Source organism: Lissotriton vulgaris, chromosome 2_1 (assembly GCF_964263255.1).
Source record: "Lissotriton vulgaris chromosome 2_1, aLisVul1.2, whole genome shotgun sequence".
NCBI classification, from domain to species: Eukaryota; Metazoa; Chordata; class Amphibia; order Caudata; family Salamandridae; genus Lissotriton; species Lissotriton vulgaris.
Window position 1 is genome coordinate 1,974,888,302 of NC_141687.1, and position 20,179 is coordinate 1,974,908,480.

Here is a 20,179-nt window from a genome sequence, read left to right on the forward strand (position 1 = left end):
CTTGGGATGACCCAAAACTAGGAGAAGATGTGGAATAAATGGAACAAATTAAGAGGTAACCCATGTATTGTCCCCAATGCCACAGAGGAGGTGGGAGGAAGCAACTGAAAACATGGATTGAGGGGGAGAAAAAGATGTGGCATCTTGCGGGTAAAATAAGATTGTTAAGAATCCTAAAAATGTGACTAGGAGAGGTGAAACTATATTATTCTGTAACCATGGTGATGATGAATGTCTTGTTTTCAAAATAAAAAGAATAACTAAAATAAAAATCTTGTTTTTTTAGGATATCCCTGACCATTTAACGGTGTTGCAGCTGGTGGAGTTTTTTTGCTTACTGACGAGGAGGAAGAATTCTTAGCGCGGGGACACTCCGTTGGAGTAACCAGGCGCTTTATAAACTTCGAATCTAATATAAACTAATAGAGGAAACACTTGACAAAGGCAAAGAAATGGCTACAAATTTGAATGTACTTTGCTTAAATTCTTGAAGGATACCAAATTAGCTTGGAGTGGTCACGTTGCTCTCTGTAAAATGATAATAAAAAAAACAATAAAGACTTGAAAAGGGCTCTAACATCTCTAAAGACATCTTAGGCTAATTAACACACTAACATCTGAATTTGGGAAAATTACACAAATCAATAGGAAACTTCACTCTGAGATCGTGACCATCCACAATCAATGTCAACCAGTCCTGTTGATTCATCTTTGACTTATAATTAAATGTATACTTAATATGCCAGATGCTATTCTCACATGACATTTGCCTAGCTATAGTGAGGAAATCACTATGACCAGCTCTTTGTTCAGAACTCTGATTAAGGTTCCCTTGATTTTAGGAGCAGTTGTCAATACCCTGGAAGTTGGAAGTACTTGTTTGTTCCATGAAAAATACCTACCTCAGATGGATCGCTATTCCTATCGGCTATCTATGAATTTCTCAATTGACATTTATGTCAAAACTGGTGGAAAAAATTATTATCAGGCAGCTCCAGGACGCTGCTGAGGCATACACTGATTGGGGCAGTGTCAGTATATTGGCTCTACTGAACAAACTTACTGCTGTGACATAGTTGAACATTAGCTTCTCCTTACCAGGTTTCAAACTGTTGAGAGCAAAGGCTTAGCTTTAAAATAACTTGAATTTCATATATATAATATAAGCCTCGTCTTTTAATAACCCTCTCTCGAATGTCCATACCCAATCCAGGCCTCTAGTGGCTGCAGTGTTTAATGTAAGAATCAGAGGATTATGATGGTAGATTATCCGTGGAAGTCTTTCAATTTTAAGTGTCAATAGCAACGAGCTCGAGGCGAAGAAGTAATCCAATCTCGCACATACTTTGTGTGGGGCCGAGTAAAAAGTAAACCCATGATCACTAGACTTTAATTTCCCCCATACATCTAAAATAGCATTATTCCTGGCGAGATTACATATTGCACGACAGACTCTTTTTTTCCTACCCTGATATCCACCGCTAAGACCTCCGCCGCCTGCCCCGTTAATATTAAAATCTCCGGCCAATATGATAGTAGGGGACCAGGTGGCTAGCTCCAAATCCAAGAAATCAAAAATATCCGGGTCATGTTCTGTCGAACCATATATACTACCTAGGGTAATCCACTCTTTATCAATTTTGCATTCTATAAGCACTCATCTACCCCATTGATACTCAAGCTTTCTCCTTACTTTGATATCCCTCCGTTTAGACAAAATTGCAACTCCTCTGTTTCTAGCCCCCTGTTTTGAGTATGCAAGTACTTGATATCTCAGCTGGTCTAGCAAGTATCCCCTTGCTGCCTCTATATGGGTCTCCTGTAGGCACACTAGATCCACATTCAGAGATCTTAAGAATGTAGCCACCCGCTGCCTCTTACTACGGTCATTCAGCCCACAGACATTTATCGTAATAATTTGAGTACACATTAATGCACATCCGGTAATTGTCCCAACCAATCTTCCATGACGATCGTAGTAACAATTGCCAACTGATGATTATATACCGTATGAATTAATCATCTACTAGACTTAAACTGCAGGGTTCTGGCATTGTCGCTTTTTAAACATATATTTGATCCCCTTTTCTGCTTTGATGGAGTCCTGTATCTAAACATTTTTATGTATGTTGATGGCACTCAGATCCTGCTAGATGCATCTAGATTACAGCAAGTGACTTGACTTATCTTCACAATGCTCAGACAAAAAAGTTTATACAAATTGTTGTTGCTTTAAATAGGCAGGATCAAGGAACCCCTGGCGTGATCTAAATTCACAAAGAATTCACATGAATTACAAAACCCTAGAACGTGTAGGCAATTCAAATGGATTGGGCCAAATAGATTTTCTTAGCTTCAAGCTTTCTTTTGCCTGTAACTTTCACGCTCATGGGTCCTAATTTCGGCAACGTCATCAATCAAGGAAGAAAATTGTAGAGGTAAGTCATTGTAAGGCTTTGTGCTTTTTCTTGGACCACACTATTTCTATTCGTGAGAAACCTGCTGGATCATCTGACATTCAGTAAGATTTGAAGATTTAAATATTGCATTGGATAGCTAGTTTTTTTTAAATTACTCTTGTGTTAGTCAATCTGTGATTCAGAAAAGCAACCAGGAATTAATGAATTCAAAAGAAAGTCAAACAACCAACACATGTCTAAAGGGACAATTAAATTAGCTATGTGATACAACTGTTAAATTCTTGGAATAAAAATCAATAAATACTATATTGAGTATGTCCACGGTTGTTGTGTAATTTAAACATAAATAATAATAATTATGTGTTGTGTATGGATGATTGACTTTAGCATTTGAGGTGATACGTATAACAAAATGTATCTATGAATGCAACTGATAAATTGCCTGTCAATGTGAAAATCATTTGCCTTTTTGAAATATTTGACTGATAATATGAGAAGTAAAAAGCAATTTGAAAAGCTCGGGTGTGAAATTTATACCTGCGTGAGTCCCCACCAAATATAACATTTATTGTTATACTGGAATTCCATCTAAATATTACTGTTGTTCATTAAGGAAATTGATACCCCAATGTGTTAGAGCAACATCAGGGCCACTGGTATTTTTATACTCTGAAAGTCCACTTTAAGTCTCATCAATGCAATGGTCTGGTGTAAACCTTCAACACAATTACAATGGGCTAGTGTCCCTTACCCCACGACTGCCTCCACATGAACTCCAGGGTCTTCGTAGCTGCAAAGTGCTTCTTGATAGAGTAATGAATTCTCTGTATAATCATGTTGGTTAAGTTGGAGCGCTTGAGCAGGTAGGGCATAGTGGAGCTGTGCCCAAAGGGATCTACAGCCCAACCTGACCGTGGAGTGACACCTGAGGAGAACATGAACAAATACTTTAAGCTCACAAATATTTACTGTTTGTCTAATGTCATGGATGCTCAAAAAATAATAAACAGATACATCAAAGACTTAGGAGATAAATTCTCATGCAGTTTGAAGTTTGTCTCAGTTGGGTCCCAATGTTAACTCTGTGACTCTGACGGAGTCCCCACCTGCCAAATTAACAGATTTCTGCTGGCTCAGCGGACATTTGTGGCACGATCAGGAACCGCAGTTTTGACTATTCCTGTCGATGCATTGCAATTTGATAGACGGCTAGACGGCTTCGTCCACATGACAGAGCCATACTTTAGACTTTTTATTTTTATTGGGATTTTCTTTTTGAAGAGAAAATAAACAAAAAATAAATGTCCCCCTCGCCATGTGAGTTTACTCCTTACAAACACAGGTTGTTCCTGGTGGTGACAGGCAATGAAAATCAGCTGCATGTTTGCTAATCAAAAATAGGCGGGTGTACATACAGCCAAACCTCCCTTGGCCCTTACTTCGTCGGGCCGCCGTAAGGGTTTTACCATAGCAGAGACGGAGTAGACTCCGCCATCGTCAAACTATGGTCTGCCCAAATTTAAATTGGTTGGGCAGGCCATTCCCTCTCGGCAAAGATATAAATCAGGCCTAAAGTCAAAAAGAGGAAACAGATTAATTGCACTAAATTCTAGGGTAAAAAAAGGCCCAAAAAGAAAATAAATTGGCAATCAGACTGTACCATTTAGGATGAGATAGGAGGGGGTACATGGCACTGTAGGGGGGGAGGAAGTAGTAAGTCGAAGTTGCATCTGTGGCACTAGCCAGAGATGGCATGAGCACCAATCCCTTCTATGGAGAAGCAAAGACAGGGAATATGGCTAGAGAAGGGCCTTGTTATCCTTAAGGTTATTATTTATTCACTCAAAACACTACAAAAACTGATAACAGATTTGCAGGGATTAATTAGATCCTGCAATGATGTGTGTGCCTGCAAAGGCACAGTTCAGAATTTTAGTTCTTAAATCAACAATTATATATATTTAGTAATATCAAAAAATTAAGAGAAAAAATATTCCTGAAAGCAGTATCTTATCAAGAACTTGATTGTACTTAATCGGTATGTTATATGACATACGTAGGGCAGTTTTGGATCTTCCATTCCATATGAAGACATTTTATTTAATAATTGTTCTATCAGTGCAGCAATCAGCTAGGATTCTCTATTTAGTAATGCAATGTATGGACACAAACTCTTGAACTTGCTTAATTTTACCTCCATATAAAATAAGTGTATTTTGTGAATTGGTAGGAACATGCTAAATAGCAAATTGCCAAAGTAGTCTCAGAAGCAGTTTCTTAAGGAAATTAATCTTGAAGTCTTTTTGCTCAATTTAACTTGCAACAATTTTTGGCGCTTTTGGAAAAGCAACACTTTTTGCCATCTCCTCCTTGGTATGGATGCCGCTATTGCTGCCTATACGGCCAATCTGGCATATGCACCTAATGGCACCCTAATCTTGTCTTTTTCTACAAGAGTGCATGTGTTTTTTTTCTGGACCTCATCAAAAAGTTGTGACTGCTTCCTATGACATGGTTAGTATTTAGTGCAACCCACACAGCAATGCAAAAAAGCATAAGAAAAATGTAGAAAAATGATGAATGTTACTGGAGAATATTTGGGGTGTTGTAAACCTTTTTACATTAGCACAAGGAATGAATTTGCTTACTGAGCTCCACTTCTGATTGCAAATAACTTTGTTGTTCTAACATGGACTATGCACATAACTGTCACACAGCACCAAATGCCCATATTCATTTTGAAAAGCGAGGCCTTAAAATAGAACATTGAGCTCCATACAAAAACAGGAGAAGCGGCTCTTTTAATATTGTGCATGAAATCTACTTGTATTTTATAATAAAGCAGATCAATTGTGTCTGAATGTGCACATTTCGACTTTATTTTTAACCGAACATCATAAAGGAATATTATAAAATTCTTTATTATAGCTTGTTTCAAGCAGATCATTTCATTACAACGGTACTTGACAAATTGTGTTTTTAAATTACATCACTACCACACCGAACGAACTAGAACTATTAATCCACATTTGTAATTGTTAAATCCTGAAAACCACCTCAGGAAATATTTCAGGGTTGCTTGAGAACTGTGCAAAGCTAGAGGCTATCTAATGATGGTGCGCCAGCATACGATAGCCCCATATTAACAAGCATTTGCAATGCAATAGGTATCGCATTACTGAAAGTTTGACCTGTTGGTACAAATGCTTGCTTTTATCGGCACAAGGAGACTAAGTGATTTGCCCAGAATCACAGGATGCTTAAACCTCCCACCAGACCCGAACCTGGTTCTCCAGCTTCAGTCTTGTAGGGAACCGAAATATGTTGATTTGGGCTACTTATAGAGTTGCCATTTGGTAGCAGCCTCGTTCACTCTGTAGCAAGGCAGAGGTCAGACAGACAATGGCTGGCAAAATACTGTAAATACGAAAAAGAATTGTGTTCCAAGCAGGCGAGCCGTGCTATTGCAAAGCCTGGGTTGAAGCACCACCCTGCGATTCATTGGCAAATTGCAACATCAGTTCAACTTGACTCGTGTACATGTCAATTTTAGTTACAAATCGCTTTATACCACTTCGAAGCACGAGCCGGGGAAGGCAAAGCCGATGGGGGCCCAGGACAAAAGTCACCTAGATAGCAGCAGCTACCCACCCCATGAAGACTGTTATATTTATTAGGTAATTATCCCAAGGCATAAGACAGACAAAGGTTAGCGGAAGGTTTCACAAAAACTTTTCCCATCCCTTACAAAAGAACTAAGGGTGCTGGGAAAGCCGGAATATGAAGTCAATAAGAGACAACCCAAGGGCGGCAAGACAGAAGGTGGAAAAAGAAGTTCAGCTGGGGAGGGTAGCTGGTCGTTCGCTTCCCCAAGCTGGGGGATCTCCTCTGGGTTTGGTGCCTAAAAAGGAGGCAGACAAGTTCAGGTCAATACATCATCTGTTGCACCCCCACAGGGACTACATCAACGACTGGCTGGAGCAAGGGAGTTGCTCAGTAGCATACATATCTGTGGATGACGCAGTACACCTAATAAGCCAAGCAGGGAGGGGGGCCCTGTTGGCAAAAACAGACATAGAATCTGCCTTCCGCCTTTTGTCAGTACACCCAGATGGCTACCACTTGTTAGGTTTTCAGCTTGACGGCCAATAATACTATGGCAAATACCTGCCAATGGGTTGCTCCATATCCAGTGCACACCTCGAGGCCTTTAGCAGACTCTTGGAGCGGGAGCTGGGAACACGTGCCCCAGAGGGGGGACCGGTCCACTACTTGGATGACTTCCTTTTCATTGGCGGAGCAGGCACAGGGGAATGCACAAATCCCCTTCACAGTTTCATAGACCTGTCTCGGGAGATGGAAGTGCGGCTAGCTCAGGACAAGACAGAGGGAAATTGTGCTTCCTAGGGATAGAGCTGGACTCGGTGGCCGGGACATGCAAACTGTGACCCGAGAATGTGGCGGGGCTAAAGCAGATCATTGGCAGGTTGGGGCAACAGAAAAAGGCGAGGCTAGTCAAAGTGCAAAAGCTGCTGGGGAAATTGAATTTCGCCACAAGAGTAGTCCCCGTGGGGTGCGCCTTCGGCAGACGCGTAGCTTGGATGACTAGGGGCAAGACACAGAAACCAATTTCCTGACCAATTTTGACGGCACCCTCATGTGACGTGAGCCATGGGTGTAGGCTAACCAACCTGAGCTTTACAGGGACTCGGCCAGAGGTTGCGGCATCGGGCCATCCCAGGTAAAACATGGACGGCAGGGGCTTGGACGGCAAGCTGGCAAAAGGCAGGGGTCACCGCCAACATCTCCCTACTGGAGTTATTCTCCATTGTGGTAGCACTTCACATTTGGTCCCAACGGCTGGCCAACAGACAGATAATTCTATGGACTGACAACCATGCAGTAGTGCAGGCAATCAACACATGAACAGCAAAATGTCCGGCAGTGGTCAATCTGCTGTGGAAATTAGTTGACTTTGAGTCAAAAGTAAACATTGCGCTTAGGGCACGACACATCCCAGGGATAGACAACTTAATTGCGTATGCAATTTCTCATTTTCAGTGGGGCAGTTTCCGAGAGCTCGCCCCGGACGGGGACTGAGGGATGACCCCAGAGCCGAAGGAGGCATGGGTGGGCAACGGTTAAAGATGATGCTGGACAACGCACTGGCCCCTAAGACAGAGCACCGATACCATAAGTGCTGGGTGACGTTTGCCAACATAACAGGGGTCACGGGGCAAGCTGGCAGGGCAAGAAGAGGTCTTAAGATTCTTGGCATGGGGATTCTTGACTGGAAAAACGAAATCCTGGGCCCAGGCCCACCTTAACACCGCAGCATACTACACAAAGATGGCAGCGGGTCGGATCCGACAAAGTCTTTCCGATGTAGAACGGCATTGAGAGGATGGGGCAGATTGCAACAAACAAAGAGGGGTAGTAGGCAGCCCATTCACTTTGGAATACTACAGCAAATGATAGGGTCACTGGAGGAAGTATGCACAGCAGAACTGGAGGCCACATTCTTTAGGGCAGCGTTTCGCTGGCGTTCTTTGGGGCATACAGGCTCAGCGAGTTGGTGGCCCCCACTATAGACAACCCAGGAGTAGCCTGCATATGCAGAGCCTACGTAGAACTAAGGGAGGGACACATAAATATCCTCCTACGGCGTTCGTAAACAGACCAGGCAGGCAGAGGAAAGTGGACCAGGATAAATTGCATCAACGACAAGTCATGCTGTCCAATGTGCTTAGTTCAAAGATACATGCAATGAGGGAAACACAAACAGGAGCCGCTGCTAACGCAGGGAAACGTGTCATAGTTGAGCCAGTTCCAATTCATAGCAGTGATGAAGAAGGCGCTAGATCAGGTAGGAATCCCGGCTAGGGCGTTCTGGTCCCACTCTTTTCAAATTGGGGCAGCCACCACATCTGCAGGGCTAGGTTTGGCCCTATCCCCTTGACCAGATCAAGAGGATAGGGCGATGGGCATCCGGCGCGTTTAAACGTTACATACACCCAACGAAGTACTGAGTCCTGTTTCTCCCCCTCTCCCACCATTTAGGTCCGGCCAAGCGGCGCAAGAAGGTCTGGATCATGGGTACTCACAAACTTTCTCTCGGGCCGAATTTACAGTGTAGTTTGTGGCCGAGGGCCGCACTGGTGGAGGCGGGGTCAGTGGGAGAGGGGCTAGAGAAAAAAGAACTGTGACCATGAGGTTGAACACAGGCCACTGCAGCGGACGCCTTCGTCCACTGAGCCACCAGACCCAGCATACACACACCTCTCTCTCTCTCCCTCTGTCTGTTTCCCTCTGTCTCCCCCTCCTCCCTCTGTCTGCCTCCCTCTGTCTGTCTCCATCCCTTCCTCTGTCTCTCTCCCTCCCTCTGTGTGTCTCTCTCCCTCCCTCTGGGTGTCTCTCTCCCTCCCTCTGGGTGTCTCTCTCCCTCCCTCTGGGTGTCTCTCTCCCTCCCTCTGGGTGTCTCTCTCCCTCCCTCTGGGTGTCTCTCTCCCTCCCTCTGTGTCTCTCTCCCTCCCTCTGTGTGTGTCTCCCTCCCTCTGTGTGTGTCTCCCTCCCTCTGTGTGTGTCTCCCTCCCTCTGTGTGTGTCTCCCTCCCTCTGTGTGTGTCTCCCTCCCTCTGTGTGTCTCCCTCCCTCTGTCTCTCCCTCCCTCTGTCGCCTGTCTCTCTCTCTTTCTCTCCCTCTCCCTGTCTCCCTCTCTCTGTCACTGCCTGTCTGTCTGTCTCTGTCTCTACCTCTCTTTGTCTCTATCTCTGTCTGTCTCTGCTTCTATCTATCTCTGTCCGTGTCTGTCTCAATCTGTCCCTGCCTCTATCTCTGTCTCTCTCTCCCTCTGTCTCCCTCTCTGTCTCTCTCTCTCTCTCTCTCTCTCTCATTGTCTCTATCGCTGTCTGTCTCTACCTCTATCTGTCTCTGCCTCCATCTGTCCCTGTCTCTGACCCTATCTAGCTCTGTCTGTCCCTGTCTGTATCTGTCCCTGTCTGTATCTGTCCCTGTCTGTATCTGTCCCTGTCTGTATCTGTCTCTGCCTCTATCTGTCTCTGTCTCTATATGTCTTTATCTGTCTTGATCTGTCTCACCTCACCCGGCTCTCACTCCCTGCTGCCCTCCCACCTCACCGGGCTTTCACTCCCTGCTGCCCTCCCACCTCACCCGGGCTCTCACTCCCTGCTACTTCATTGGGCAGAGTCCACAGAAGTGAGGCTATGGTCGTGTAATTCATTCTAGGTAAAGTAGTACAGAGTGATGAGCAACACTGTTAGGTCTGAGAATTGGGAACAGCTGAAGTGAGCAGGAGGGGACACTAATTGTATGTGTGCACACATGGTGTACGTGTGCACACATGATGGAAAGCGTCGGGTGGTGGTGTGCAGTGTCCATCTTTCCATGTTGGACCTGTGCAGAGGGTAGTGTTCATGTGCAGGCTACCGCTCTGTATGCACAAGTGCAGGGCGGTATACAAAGTCAGGATGATGGTTTGTTGAATGTATTACAACCTGGGTGTACATGGTTCTAACTGCCGAGCATAGACAGCTGTGATATTGTTGGGGTGACTAGTGTTTAGTGTGCAATGAGTCTGGAAATCAGTATGACATATCAGGTATGCACACAGAGTGCAAGCCCCCACCTACTTCGCAGAACCAGTTGCAGGTGCCTCTCGTTAGAATTTTATTATGCACATATACACACTGTGTGCGAAATTCTTAAAGTTTGCAGGGAGTGACTGGGTGATACATGCTAATGGAGTTGGTGTCCCTCATGCAGGAGGTTAGTGTGTACCATGGCATGTCATATTGCACATGCGGCGCGCAGCCCCTCACCTAGCTCGTAGGACCTGTCGCAGGGGTGCAGAGGGCGGCTGAGGTTGTGCATGCCACTGGTGATAGTGCTCAGTTTGCAGGAGGTTAGTGTGCAGGAAGCCACGTGTGCACACGCCGCACGCAGCCCCTTATTCAGCTCGCATGACTTGTTGCAGAGTGTGCAGTGGGCGGCTGGGGTGGTGCATGCCGCTGGTGTAAGTGCCACGTGTGCAGGAGGCAGTGTGGTGCCCACAGCACGTGCTGCCCCTGCTCTGGATCATGGGTCACTCCTACATAACAACGGTGGGCGGCGGCCAGACGCGAGTTCAGCAGAATCAGGCTTCGGGACACTGAAGTAATTTGGCTGGGGCGATCGGGATGTAATGGGACCAACTGCTCCCTGCAGTGTCTGAAGCTATGGGGCAAGGTGGCAGACCGGATGTGGTGGTGGTCCACCTTGGAGGAAACGACCTGGCAGCAATAGGAAGGAGGGGCCTCCTGGAAAAAACACAAGGAGGCCTCTCAACCATGGTAAGACAGGTGCGCCCAGCGAAGTGATTTTTTCAGAAATAATAGTTCACAGAGCATGGAGAGGGGCCTTGGATCTGGGGGCGGTGGAGAAGTCCAGACATAAACTGAATATCACCACAGCAAAAATATGTAGGGTCAACGGCTGAGGTTTAGTAAGACAGTAACCTCATCAATCTGAGATTCCCTGGTTATCACCTGGAGGACGGGGTGCACCTGACGGGGTGGGGATGGATATGTTCCTGCTAAACATCGTGGGGGTGCTAGAGCAAATGGGTTTCTCATAAAGAAGGAAGGAGAGAAGGGGAACTCCCTGCGATCGTGAAACCGTAGGTAGTGCAGCGGAAAAAACCCAGGAAAGATAAACAAAAGAGAGAAACATTATTAGAGATAGATGGAAGGCTCAAACAGTGTCGCCTCACGGCAGGGACACTGAGGGAGCGAAATGTGGCAGAATAGATTAAATGCTCACACAGTGTCCTTGGGATGCCACACAGCAGGGGGCCTGATGAGCAAGCGAACAGTCAACAAGGGGTCCAGGGCAAGCAATATGGCACTTGCAGCCCGGGCAGGTCCTGACAGGCACCCATCAAATTCGGTAGCAAGTTGAAGCCTGGAACTGCAGACACAGTGGCACACAGCCACAGACAGAGTAGATGTGATGCTCCCACAGGGCCCTAGGGATACCTCATGGCAGGGGTACTGAGGGAGCGAAATGTGGCAGAATAGATCAAAATGCTCACAGTGGGTCCTTGGGATGCCACACAGCAGGGGGCCTGAAATCCAGGTGACGGGCCAACAAGGGGTGCAGGGCAAGCGGAACGGCACTTAAAACCCAGGCAGGTCCTGACAGGCACCCCCCAAATTTGGTTGTAAGTTGAAGCCTAGAACCGCAGATACAGAGGCCCGGACGACCCCCCCCCCCCCAATAGACTGAGCTCGAATAACAACAAGAAATGTACAAAGATAATTGCAAAGACAATAAAACTATGCGATAATGCAAATGCTACTTACCAGTATGCATCTGTTCTTGGCATGTAGGGCTGCTGACATTCATATCTGTGCATAGTCCGCCACCTAGTGTTGGGTCCGGATGATTGCACATTGTTGTCCTGGAAGAGTCTTCGAAGTATCACGAGATAGGTGGCTCCTCCCCTGGACTACAGTGCGCATGGGCATCGCCTCCATCCCCAGATTGTTTTTAGCCATTGGCAGAGATGGAGTGAAGAAAGTGAGTGATGACCATGCTATGAGCATATGTGTATATGAATAAATACTGCAGCTGCTACAGGCGCCGGGGAGGAGGGTGGGCGATATGAATGTCAGCAGCCCTACATGCCAAGAACAGATGCATACTGGTAAGTAGCATTTGCAGTTCGAGGCATGTGGGCTGCTGAATTCATATCTGTGCATAGAATACATAGCAGTCCCTCCATTAACGGCGGCCGCCCGTGCCAGCTGCAGCAGTTTGAAAAAGCGTTTTTAGAACAGCCTGACCAACAGCTGCCTGCTGTTTGGAATGCACGTCTACACAGTAGTGCTTAGTGAAGGTATGTGTGGTAGACCATGTGGCTGCTCTACAGATGTCTTCTAAGGGAATGTTACCTAGGAAGGCCATAGAGGCCCCCAACTTCCTAGTGGAGTGGGCCCTTGGTGGGATAGTGAGAGTGCGCTTAGCTTTAGCATAACAGATCTGAATGCACTTTACTATCCATCTAGCAATCCCCGCTTTGGAGATTGCATTTCCCTTGTGTTGTGTGGCAAAAGCAACAAAGAGTTGTTTGGTTTTGTGGAAATCTTTTGTCCTGTCCACATAGTACATCAAGGCCCTTTTCACATCAAGAGTGTGGAGCATACGCTCCGCCAGCGTCTCTGGGTTTTGGAAAAACACCGGCAATTCAATTGTTTGGTTCATGTGGAACTGTGAGACTACTTTGGGTAAGAATTTAGGGTTAGTGCGGAGCACCACCCTGTTAGCATGTACCTGGAAGAAAGGTTCTTGGATGGTGAGCGCCTGCAGCTCGCTTACCCTCCGTAGCGATGTAATTGCTACTAAGAACGCAACCTTCCAAGTCAAAAACTGGAGCTCACAAGAGTGCAGTGGCTCAAAGGGAGGACCCATCAGCCTTGTAAGAACCACATTGAGGTTCCATTCTGGAGCTGGTGGAGTCCTTGGTGGAATGACCCTTTTGAGTCCTTCCAGAAAGGCCTTGATAGCAGGGACCTTAAAGAGTGACAGGTGCTGCCTATTCTGGAGGTATGCTGCCATAGCAGACAGGTGAATGCGGATGGAAGAGTACGCTAGATTACATCGATACAGGTGAAAGAGGTAACATATGATGTTCTGAATGGAAGCATCTAGCGGGTCAATGCTGTGGTCCACACAGTAGATGACAAACCTCTTCCATTTAGCCGCATAACAAGCTCTAGTAGTGGGCTTCCTTGCCTCCCGAATGATGTCCATGCAATCGGGAGGAAGATTGAGGTAGCCAAACTCTAGGACTTCAGGAGCCAGATCGCCAGGTTGAGCTGTTGCGGATCTGGGTGCTGAATGTCGCCATGGCTCTGCGTCAGAAGGCTGGGAGTGAGATGAAGCCTTTGATGCGGTACCACGGAGAGTTCCAGAAACGTGGTGTACCATGGTTGGCGAGCCCACGTTGGAGCAACCAGGATGAGCGTCATCGAGTGTTGCCTGAGCTTGCGTGCCACCAGCGGTATCAGAGGTGCTGGGGGAAAAGCGTACGCAAATCTGCCTGACCAGTTCATCCACATCGCATTGCCCTGTGATTGGGGGTGTGGGAATCTGGCGGCGAAGCTTTGGCATTTTGCGTTCTCCTTTGTGGCGAACAGGTCTATCTCTGGATGACCCCACCTTTGGAAGTACGGTTGGAGTACTGATGGATGTATCTCCCACTCGTGCATCTGATGGCTGGGCCTGCTGAGCAGATCCGCCATTTGATTGTCCTTGCCCGGGAGATGCTCTGCCATGAGGAAGATGTTCCTCTGAATGGCCCACTTCCACATGCTCTGAGCCAGATGAGACAGCTGTGGAGAGTGTGTACCTCCCTGCTTCTGGATGTAGTACATGGCCGTCATGTTGTCCGTCCGGATCAACACGACCTTGTTGCACAGATGTACTTTGAACGCCTTTAAGGCCATGAAGATTGCCATCAGTTCCAACACATTGATGTGCATCTTCCTTTGCTGAAGTGTCCATAGTCCCTGCACAGTGTAGTGGAGTACATGCGCTCCCCATCCCTGGAGAGAGGCGTCCGTCGTCAGGATGATCTGTGGGACAGGCTCTTGGAATGGTCGGCCCTTGCAAAGGTTTTGTGGATTCCACCAATGCAGAGAGTTGTACGCCCGACCGCTCACCAACACTAGGTCTGTCAGTTGCCCATGAGCCTGAGTCCACTGACGTGCTAGGCACTCCTGAAGCGGACGCATATGTAGTCTCGCGTGCGGGACAATGGAGATGCAGGAGGCCATCATGCCTATCAACTGCATGAACACCTTCGCTGGAAGCGAGTGTTGGGGTCTGAATCGTTGGATCAGCGCCTGGATACTGGCGATTCTCACTGAACTCGGCTGCGCAGTGGCTGCCAGAGTGTTGATTGTCGCGCCCAGATACTGTCGCACGTGGGCGGGCTGGAGATGGGACTTTGGGTAGTTCAGAGAGAATCCCAGATCGTGCAGGAGGTGAATGGTGCGTGACACGTGGTCTACGCACTGCTGTTCCGACTTTGCCTGAATAAGCCAGTCGTCTAGGTATGGAAAGACATGGACGTGCTGGCGACGGAGATGCGCCGCCACAGTCGCTAGGCACTTTGTAAATACTCTCGGTGCCGTGGTGACCCCGAACGGCAGGACTCTGAACTGGTAATGCTGGTCTAAGATCTTGAATCTGAGATACTTTCTGTGGGAAGGATGCAGGGGAATATGAAAATAGGCATCCTTCAGATCCAGCGTGGCTAGGAAGTCCCCCTGTTGAAGCAGGGGAAGCACCTGCTGCAATGTGAGCATATGGAAGTGCTCCGAGTTGATGTACCAGTTCAGGGGCCTGAGGTCCAGGATCGGCCTGAGTGATCCGTCCTTTTTGGGGATCAGAAAATACAGGGAGTAAACCCCCGTTCCCCGTTCTTGCAATGGAACGAGCTCTATTGCCCCTTTTTGCAGCATGACCAGAACTTCTTGCTGCAACAAGGTCAAGTGCTCGTCGGACATAGCACGGCTTCTTGGCGGTATGTCCGGTGGAATGGACGTAAGTTCTAGACAGTACCCGTACTGGATAAGAGACCTCACCCACCTGTCCGTGGTGATGGATCTCCACGCCGGCAGGAACTGCTGGAGTCTCCCCCCGACAGGTGTCGTGTGATCGGGGGGAAGTGACAAGACGTCACTGCTTGTTGGTGGTGGTGGACCTGGATGCATTGTTTCCACGTCCCCTGCCTTTGATATTGTTGCCTCTGTAGCCACCCCTGCCCTTGTTGTTGTTATACGAGGACTGGGTGTTACCCTTGTAGTATTGTGTGGATTGGGATGCCTGTCCCCTCGAGGTGCCTCTTGAATTGGAGCGGCGAAAGGAACTACCCCGAAACTGCTGACTTTGCAAAGCCCCCATAGATTTGGCAGTTTCAGTATCATTTTTCATCTTTTCTAGGGAGGCATCCACCTCAGGGCCGAACAGATGGTCAGGATTCACTGTTTGCCCCAATATTGTGGTTTGTATGTCGGGTTTGAACCCCGAAATTCGAAGCCAGGCATGACGTCTAAGTAACACACTTGTATTGATAGCCCTGGAGGCAGTGTCTGCCACATCTAGGGCACATTTGATGGATGCATTTGTAATGAGTTTACCCTCCTGAATGAGCATCTCCCCCGCCTCCTTATATTGGTCAGGCAAGTGTTGTAGGATGGCCTCTAATGTGTCATAATGGGCCCTATCATAACGTGCAAGCAGGGCTTGAGTGTTAGAGATCCTCCAGATGTTCGCTGCCTGTGCAGCAATGCGTTTGCCTGATGCCTCAAAGATCTTGGACTCTTTGTCCGGGGGAGGAGCGTCACCAGTAGTCTGCGAATTCGCCCTCTTTCGAGCGTTGGAAACCACCAGGGAGTCCAATGGCAAGTGTCCCTTAATATACGTGGGATCCGTGGGCGCCGCTTTATATTTCCTGTCGATGCGAGGATTGACCACCCGCGCCCGGGTGGGCTCCTTGAATACCTCCTGTGCATGCTTCAGCACCCCTTTAAGCATCGGTAGTGTTTTGACTTGTTTTTCGGCTACCGAGAAGGTGTCGACTAAGAAGTCCGCATCCACGGGGTCTGAGTGCAGTTCGACGTCATGGTTCGCCGCAGCTCTCTCTATCAATGCATTGAATGCCGCCGAGTCCTCTGTCGGGGACGTCTTTGCGGCGAAAAGTTGAGTGTCCTGCCCCGACTGCGGGTCGTCTGTGTCGCCTCCTGCTGTCCAGGGCACCTGCTCCTCTTCCGGATCCGAGTACGCAGGATAGTTGTACTCTGCCTCTTCCTCGTCCACATCAGGCACGGGGGAACGGGCCGGCGAGTGTTCCAGGGCTTGTGGAGACAAAGGTTCCATCAGAGCCGAAGAGTCCGCAGAGTACCTTTTGTTCTTGAGTGGAATCCTAAAAGGTTCCAAGGCCGGCTCCGACGTAATCTTTCGTTTGAGGAGCGACAATTTTCCGGTGTTGGCGTCGATGATCACCTCACGACGTTCCTCCACCGCAAGCGGCTGGAGCCGAAGCTTCGACACCACCAAGGCAGCCTTCGGCGTCAATACTTCCTGAGAGTGTCCGCTCTGCTTAGGCGCGAAGGCCTTCGGCGCCGACTTGGGAGGAAGGGTAAAACGAATGGGCGTTTGTTCCTTGGCAGGCTTCGGCGTGGGCCTAGGCACTACAGTGTCCTGGCTGGGAACCACAGTAGACTGTTGGATCCGCCTTAAGGATTCTCCCACCTTCTTTGTAAGGGATGCCGAGGGCTGAACCGTCTCGAGCGACTCCTCGTCTCCGAGAGCCCGGTCGACGGTAGGCCTCTTCTTCGGTGCCGACGCCCCATGGCCTGGCGCACCGTCGGCGTGACGCTTCTTCGAAGCCGTCTTCGGGTCCGCGACCCCTTTCGGTGCCGACGCAGCCGCGTCGGATGCCTTCACCTTCGGCGCCGACCCAGAGGGCTTCGGGTCGGCCATCTTGGCGCGGCTCTTCTGGTCGGCCATTTTGGCGTGGCTCTTCAAGTCGGCCATTTTGGGTTTCGTGGAAGTTGACGCCTCCAGAACCTTCTTCACCAACGCCACTTTCGGTTTCGGTTTCGCATCCGAGGGTGCGAGACCAGTTGGCTTCACTTTCTGTTTCTTCTTAGAAATGTCCGTGACCGGGCCCGGAGGCGGGGACGTAGGACTCATAGTTAGATCTTGGGTAAGGCCCGAAGGCGATCCCTCGACCTGGGCCGTATGATGGGGAGTAACCCCAGAGTCTGTTTGGGGATGCTCTTCCTCCGAGCTATCACCCATCGTGGCACAAGCCAGATCGTCGTCCCCTACCTCGTCGGAGGCTTCGTCGCAGGCCTCCTCATCCGCGTCGTAGGTCTCTTCCTCGGACGCGGGGCCAGGGTCCGACCCTTGTACGTCGTCTTCTCCCTCGACCGATTCCTGGAAGATGTCATCGGGTGGGGGTGCCGAAGCCGACAATTGAGCCTGGAGCCGATTAGCCCGGCGAATCTTTAAAGTCTTCTTACTTCTAAATTTCGAACACGCCATGCAGGTGTCTTCACGGTGATCCGGTGACAAGCATGTATTGCACACGGGGTGCACGTCGAGGTGCGAATATTTAGAATGACACAGCGGACACTTCTTGAATGGAGTCCGCTCCATAGTAAAGGGTGTAGTGTAGGCCCGTCCGCGTCGAAAGCACGTGGAAGGGCAGTAAGAGATAGGAGCTGAGAGTCAGTAAGAAACCCGAACGCAACTATACCGACGCCCAGCCTAAAGACCTTTTGGTCTGAAGTAAAAAGTAGAACAACTATCGGTTCCGACAGAGGGAACCGAAACACATCCGAACCCAATGGCGGAAAAAAACAATCTGGGGATGGAGGCGATGCCCATGCGCACTGTAGTCCAGGGGAGGAGCCACCTATCTCGTGATACTTCGAAGACTCTTCCAGGACAACAATGTGCAATCATCCGGACCCAACACTAGGTGGCGGACTATGCACAGATATGAATTCAGCAGCCCACATGCCTCGAACCATGGATGTTTATGAATGACCATCAAAATTGCGAAATGTACAACCATGTTATGTTTGAATAAACTGTTATCTTTTAAGGCATCAAAGCATGTTGTCAGTGGTATAATTTAAAGGGTAAAATGGATGCAGTTAAAGTTGAGGGAGGGGGGAGGATTACTCGTCTCCTGGGTGGGGTTGAAGCCCGGGTCGGGGAAGACGAAGCCGGAACCGATGGGGGCCTGGGACAAGCAGAACCTGGAGGTGGAAAGCCCTGTCCCCCTGTTGCAAAGCCCATGAAAAAGGGGCAACCAGGATTGGTCGCCCCAGGGTAGGCCACCGCACCCCCAATCCGGGGACGAGCTGGTGATAGGGGGGGGGTTTAAATAATGGCACAGTGCCCGGATTATTCACATAAACCACCCCCCCTGAAGAACGAACCCACCCACACCGAAAGGACATGGGAGTCACAGCCACGAGGGTAGAGGTGGAGTGGAAGAAACCCAGAAAAGATATATAAAAGAGAGAACAATTACTAGAGATAGATGGAAGGCTCACACAGTGTACTAGGGGTGCCTCACGACTGGGGCACTTAGTGATCTAAGGACGGCACACAGCCACAGACAGAGTATATGTGATGCTCCCACAGGGTCCTTGGGATGCCTCACGGCAGAAATACTGAGGGAGCGAAATGTCAGGACGCTGCCTCAAGCAAAATAGATGAAATTCTTACACAGGGACCTTGGGATGCCACGATGCAGGGGACCTGAGGAGCAGGCAAGGGGCCAACAGGGGTCCAGGGTAAGCGGAACGCCCGGGCAGGTCCTGACGGACACCCACCAAATTCGGTAGCAAGTTGAAGACTGAAACTGCAGACACAGAGGCCCTGACGATAGGGGCCCCCGCAAATAGACAGGAATGCACAAAGATAATTGCAAAGACAATGAAAGAATGTGATAACATGGATGTTTATGAATGACCATTCAAATTGCGAAATGTACAACCATGTTATGTTTGAATAAACTGCGACCTTTTAAGGCCCCAAAGCACGTTGTCGGTGTAATTTAAAGGGTAAAATGGATGCAGTTAAAGTTGAGGGAGGGGAGGAGGATTCGTCTCCTAGGAGAGGTTTGCCATTTCTAAGCTTTGTGTATCCAACCTGTTAACCGACCTGGAAAGTATTTATTGGTTTTGCCAGTGTTAAAGAAATAACAGAAATTAATTCATTTCATTCTGAGTATTGGGAACTTTTTCAATTGCTCTTTAGTAGAGTCGTTCTTCCAGCATAAATGCTTGAAGTGTAGACGTTTGGTCATCTTCTGTGGTATAGAACGTTTAGAAGAACAGAATCTGATTTTGAAACCAGATTTGACAATACTCAGCACCGAACTGTTACTTGTTATTTTCTGTGATGAGTGAAAATGATTGGTAACATTACTTCGCACCGGAGTAGTGACCAAAATTGCTTCACTCACAGTTGCAGTAGCTTGTTGAGAACCCAGTTTCTTTTGAAAATTCTTTTTAAAACATCGTATTGAATGTTGCTGTTCTCATCGCTATAATTTAACCTTTCCCATAATCTTTTAACTGGACATTTTCAGGATTTTCTTTTCCAATTCCACTGATTTGAGGGTCTCTGACTCATTTCTCATTCACTGGAGCTCATCATCTGCATGTAGGTCAAACAAAGATTCTCCAGTAAAATACATGGGCAATTTGTTTTTTATTAAGCTTGAGAACACAGAGTGGCACATCTAAGCCAAGAACCGTGCCCGACCAACACATTCTGACAAATATCTCTTGCTGTCAAATCTGCTGACTCCTTGTACACACTGAAAGCATGATCAGAAGTAATCATGCCAATATGAAGAATCAGGTTCTCGAACTCTGTTCTGTCTACGGCAAAGGAGTTGAAATGCTTTTTTGCTGCAGACACCGCTGTGTAATAAGGTGCCGGATTTTCTCTCAGAAAGAGAGGGTCCTATTCTGGAGCTCTACACTTTTTTTCTTATTTGCAGTCGACAGGTGTAATAGAAGAATGCCTCAGGAAAATGTGTGCAGTTGGTTCGATTAGACCTAGAACCAGTGCCATGCTTCTTACTTGAACCATTGGAAGTAATGCTTCGGAGATCACAGATGTTTCAGTGGCAGGAGTCACAGTCTCTATGTTCTGCTTCCGAGC

At 48.0% G+C, this 20,179-nt stretch overlaps 1 protein-coding gene across 3 annotated transcripts in view; it reads right to left on the reverse strand.

The window, feature by feature from the left end:
• MAN2A2 (mannosidase alpha class 2A member 2) overlaps window positions 1-20,179 on the reverse strand; it is a 668,437-nt gene that overhangs the window by 474,734 nt on the left and 173,524 nt on the right. For all 3 annotated transcript variants that reach the window (XM_086958183.1, XM_086958182.1, XM_086958181.1), the window contains one exon: window positions 3,172-3,345. In XM_086958183.1, the coding sequence (XP_086814309.1) occupies window positions 3,172-3,345 (174 nt within the window). The remainder of the gene's footprint in view (window positions 1-3,171; window positions 3,346-20,179) is intronic.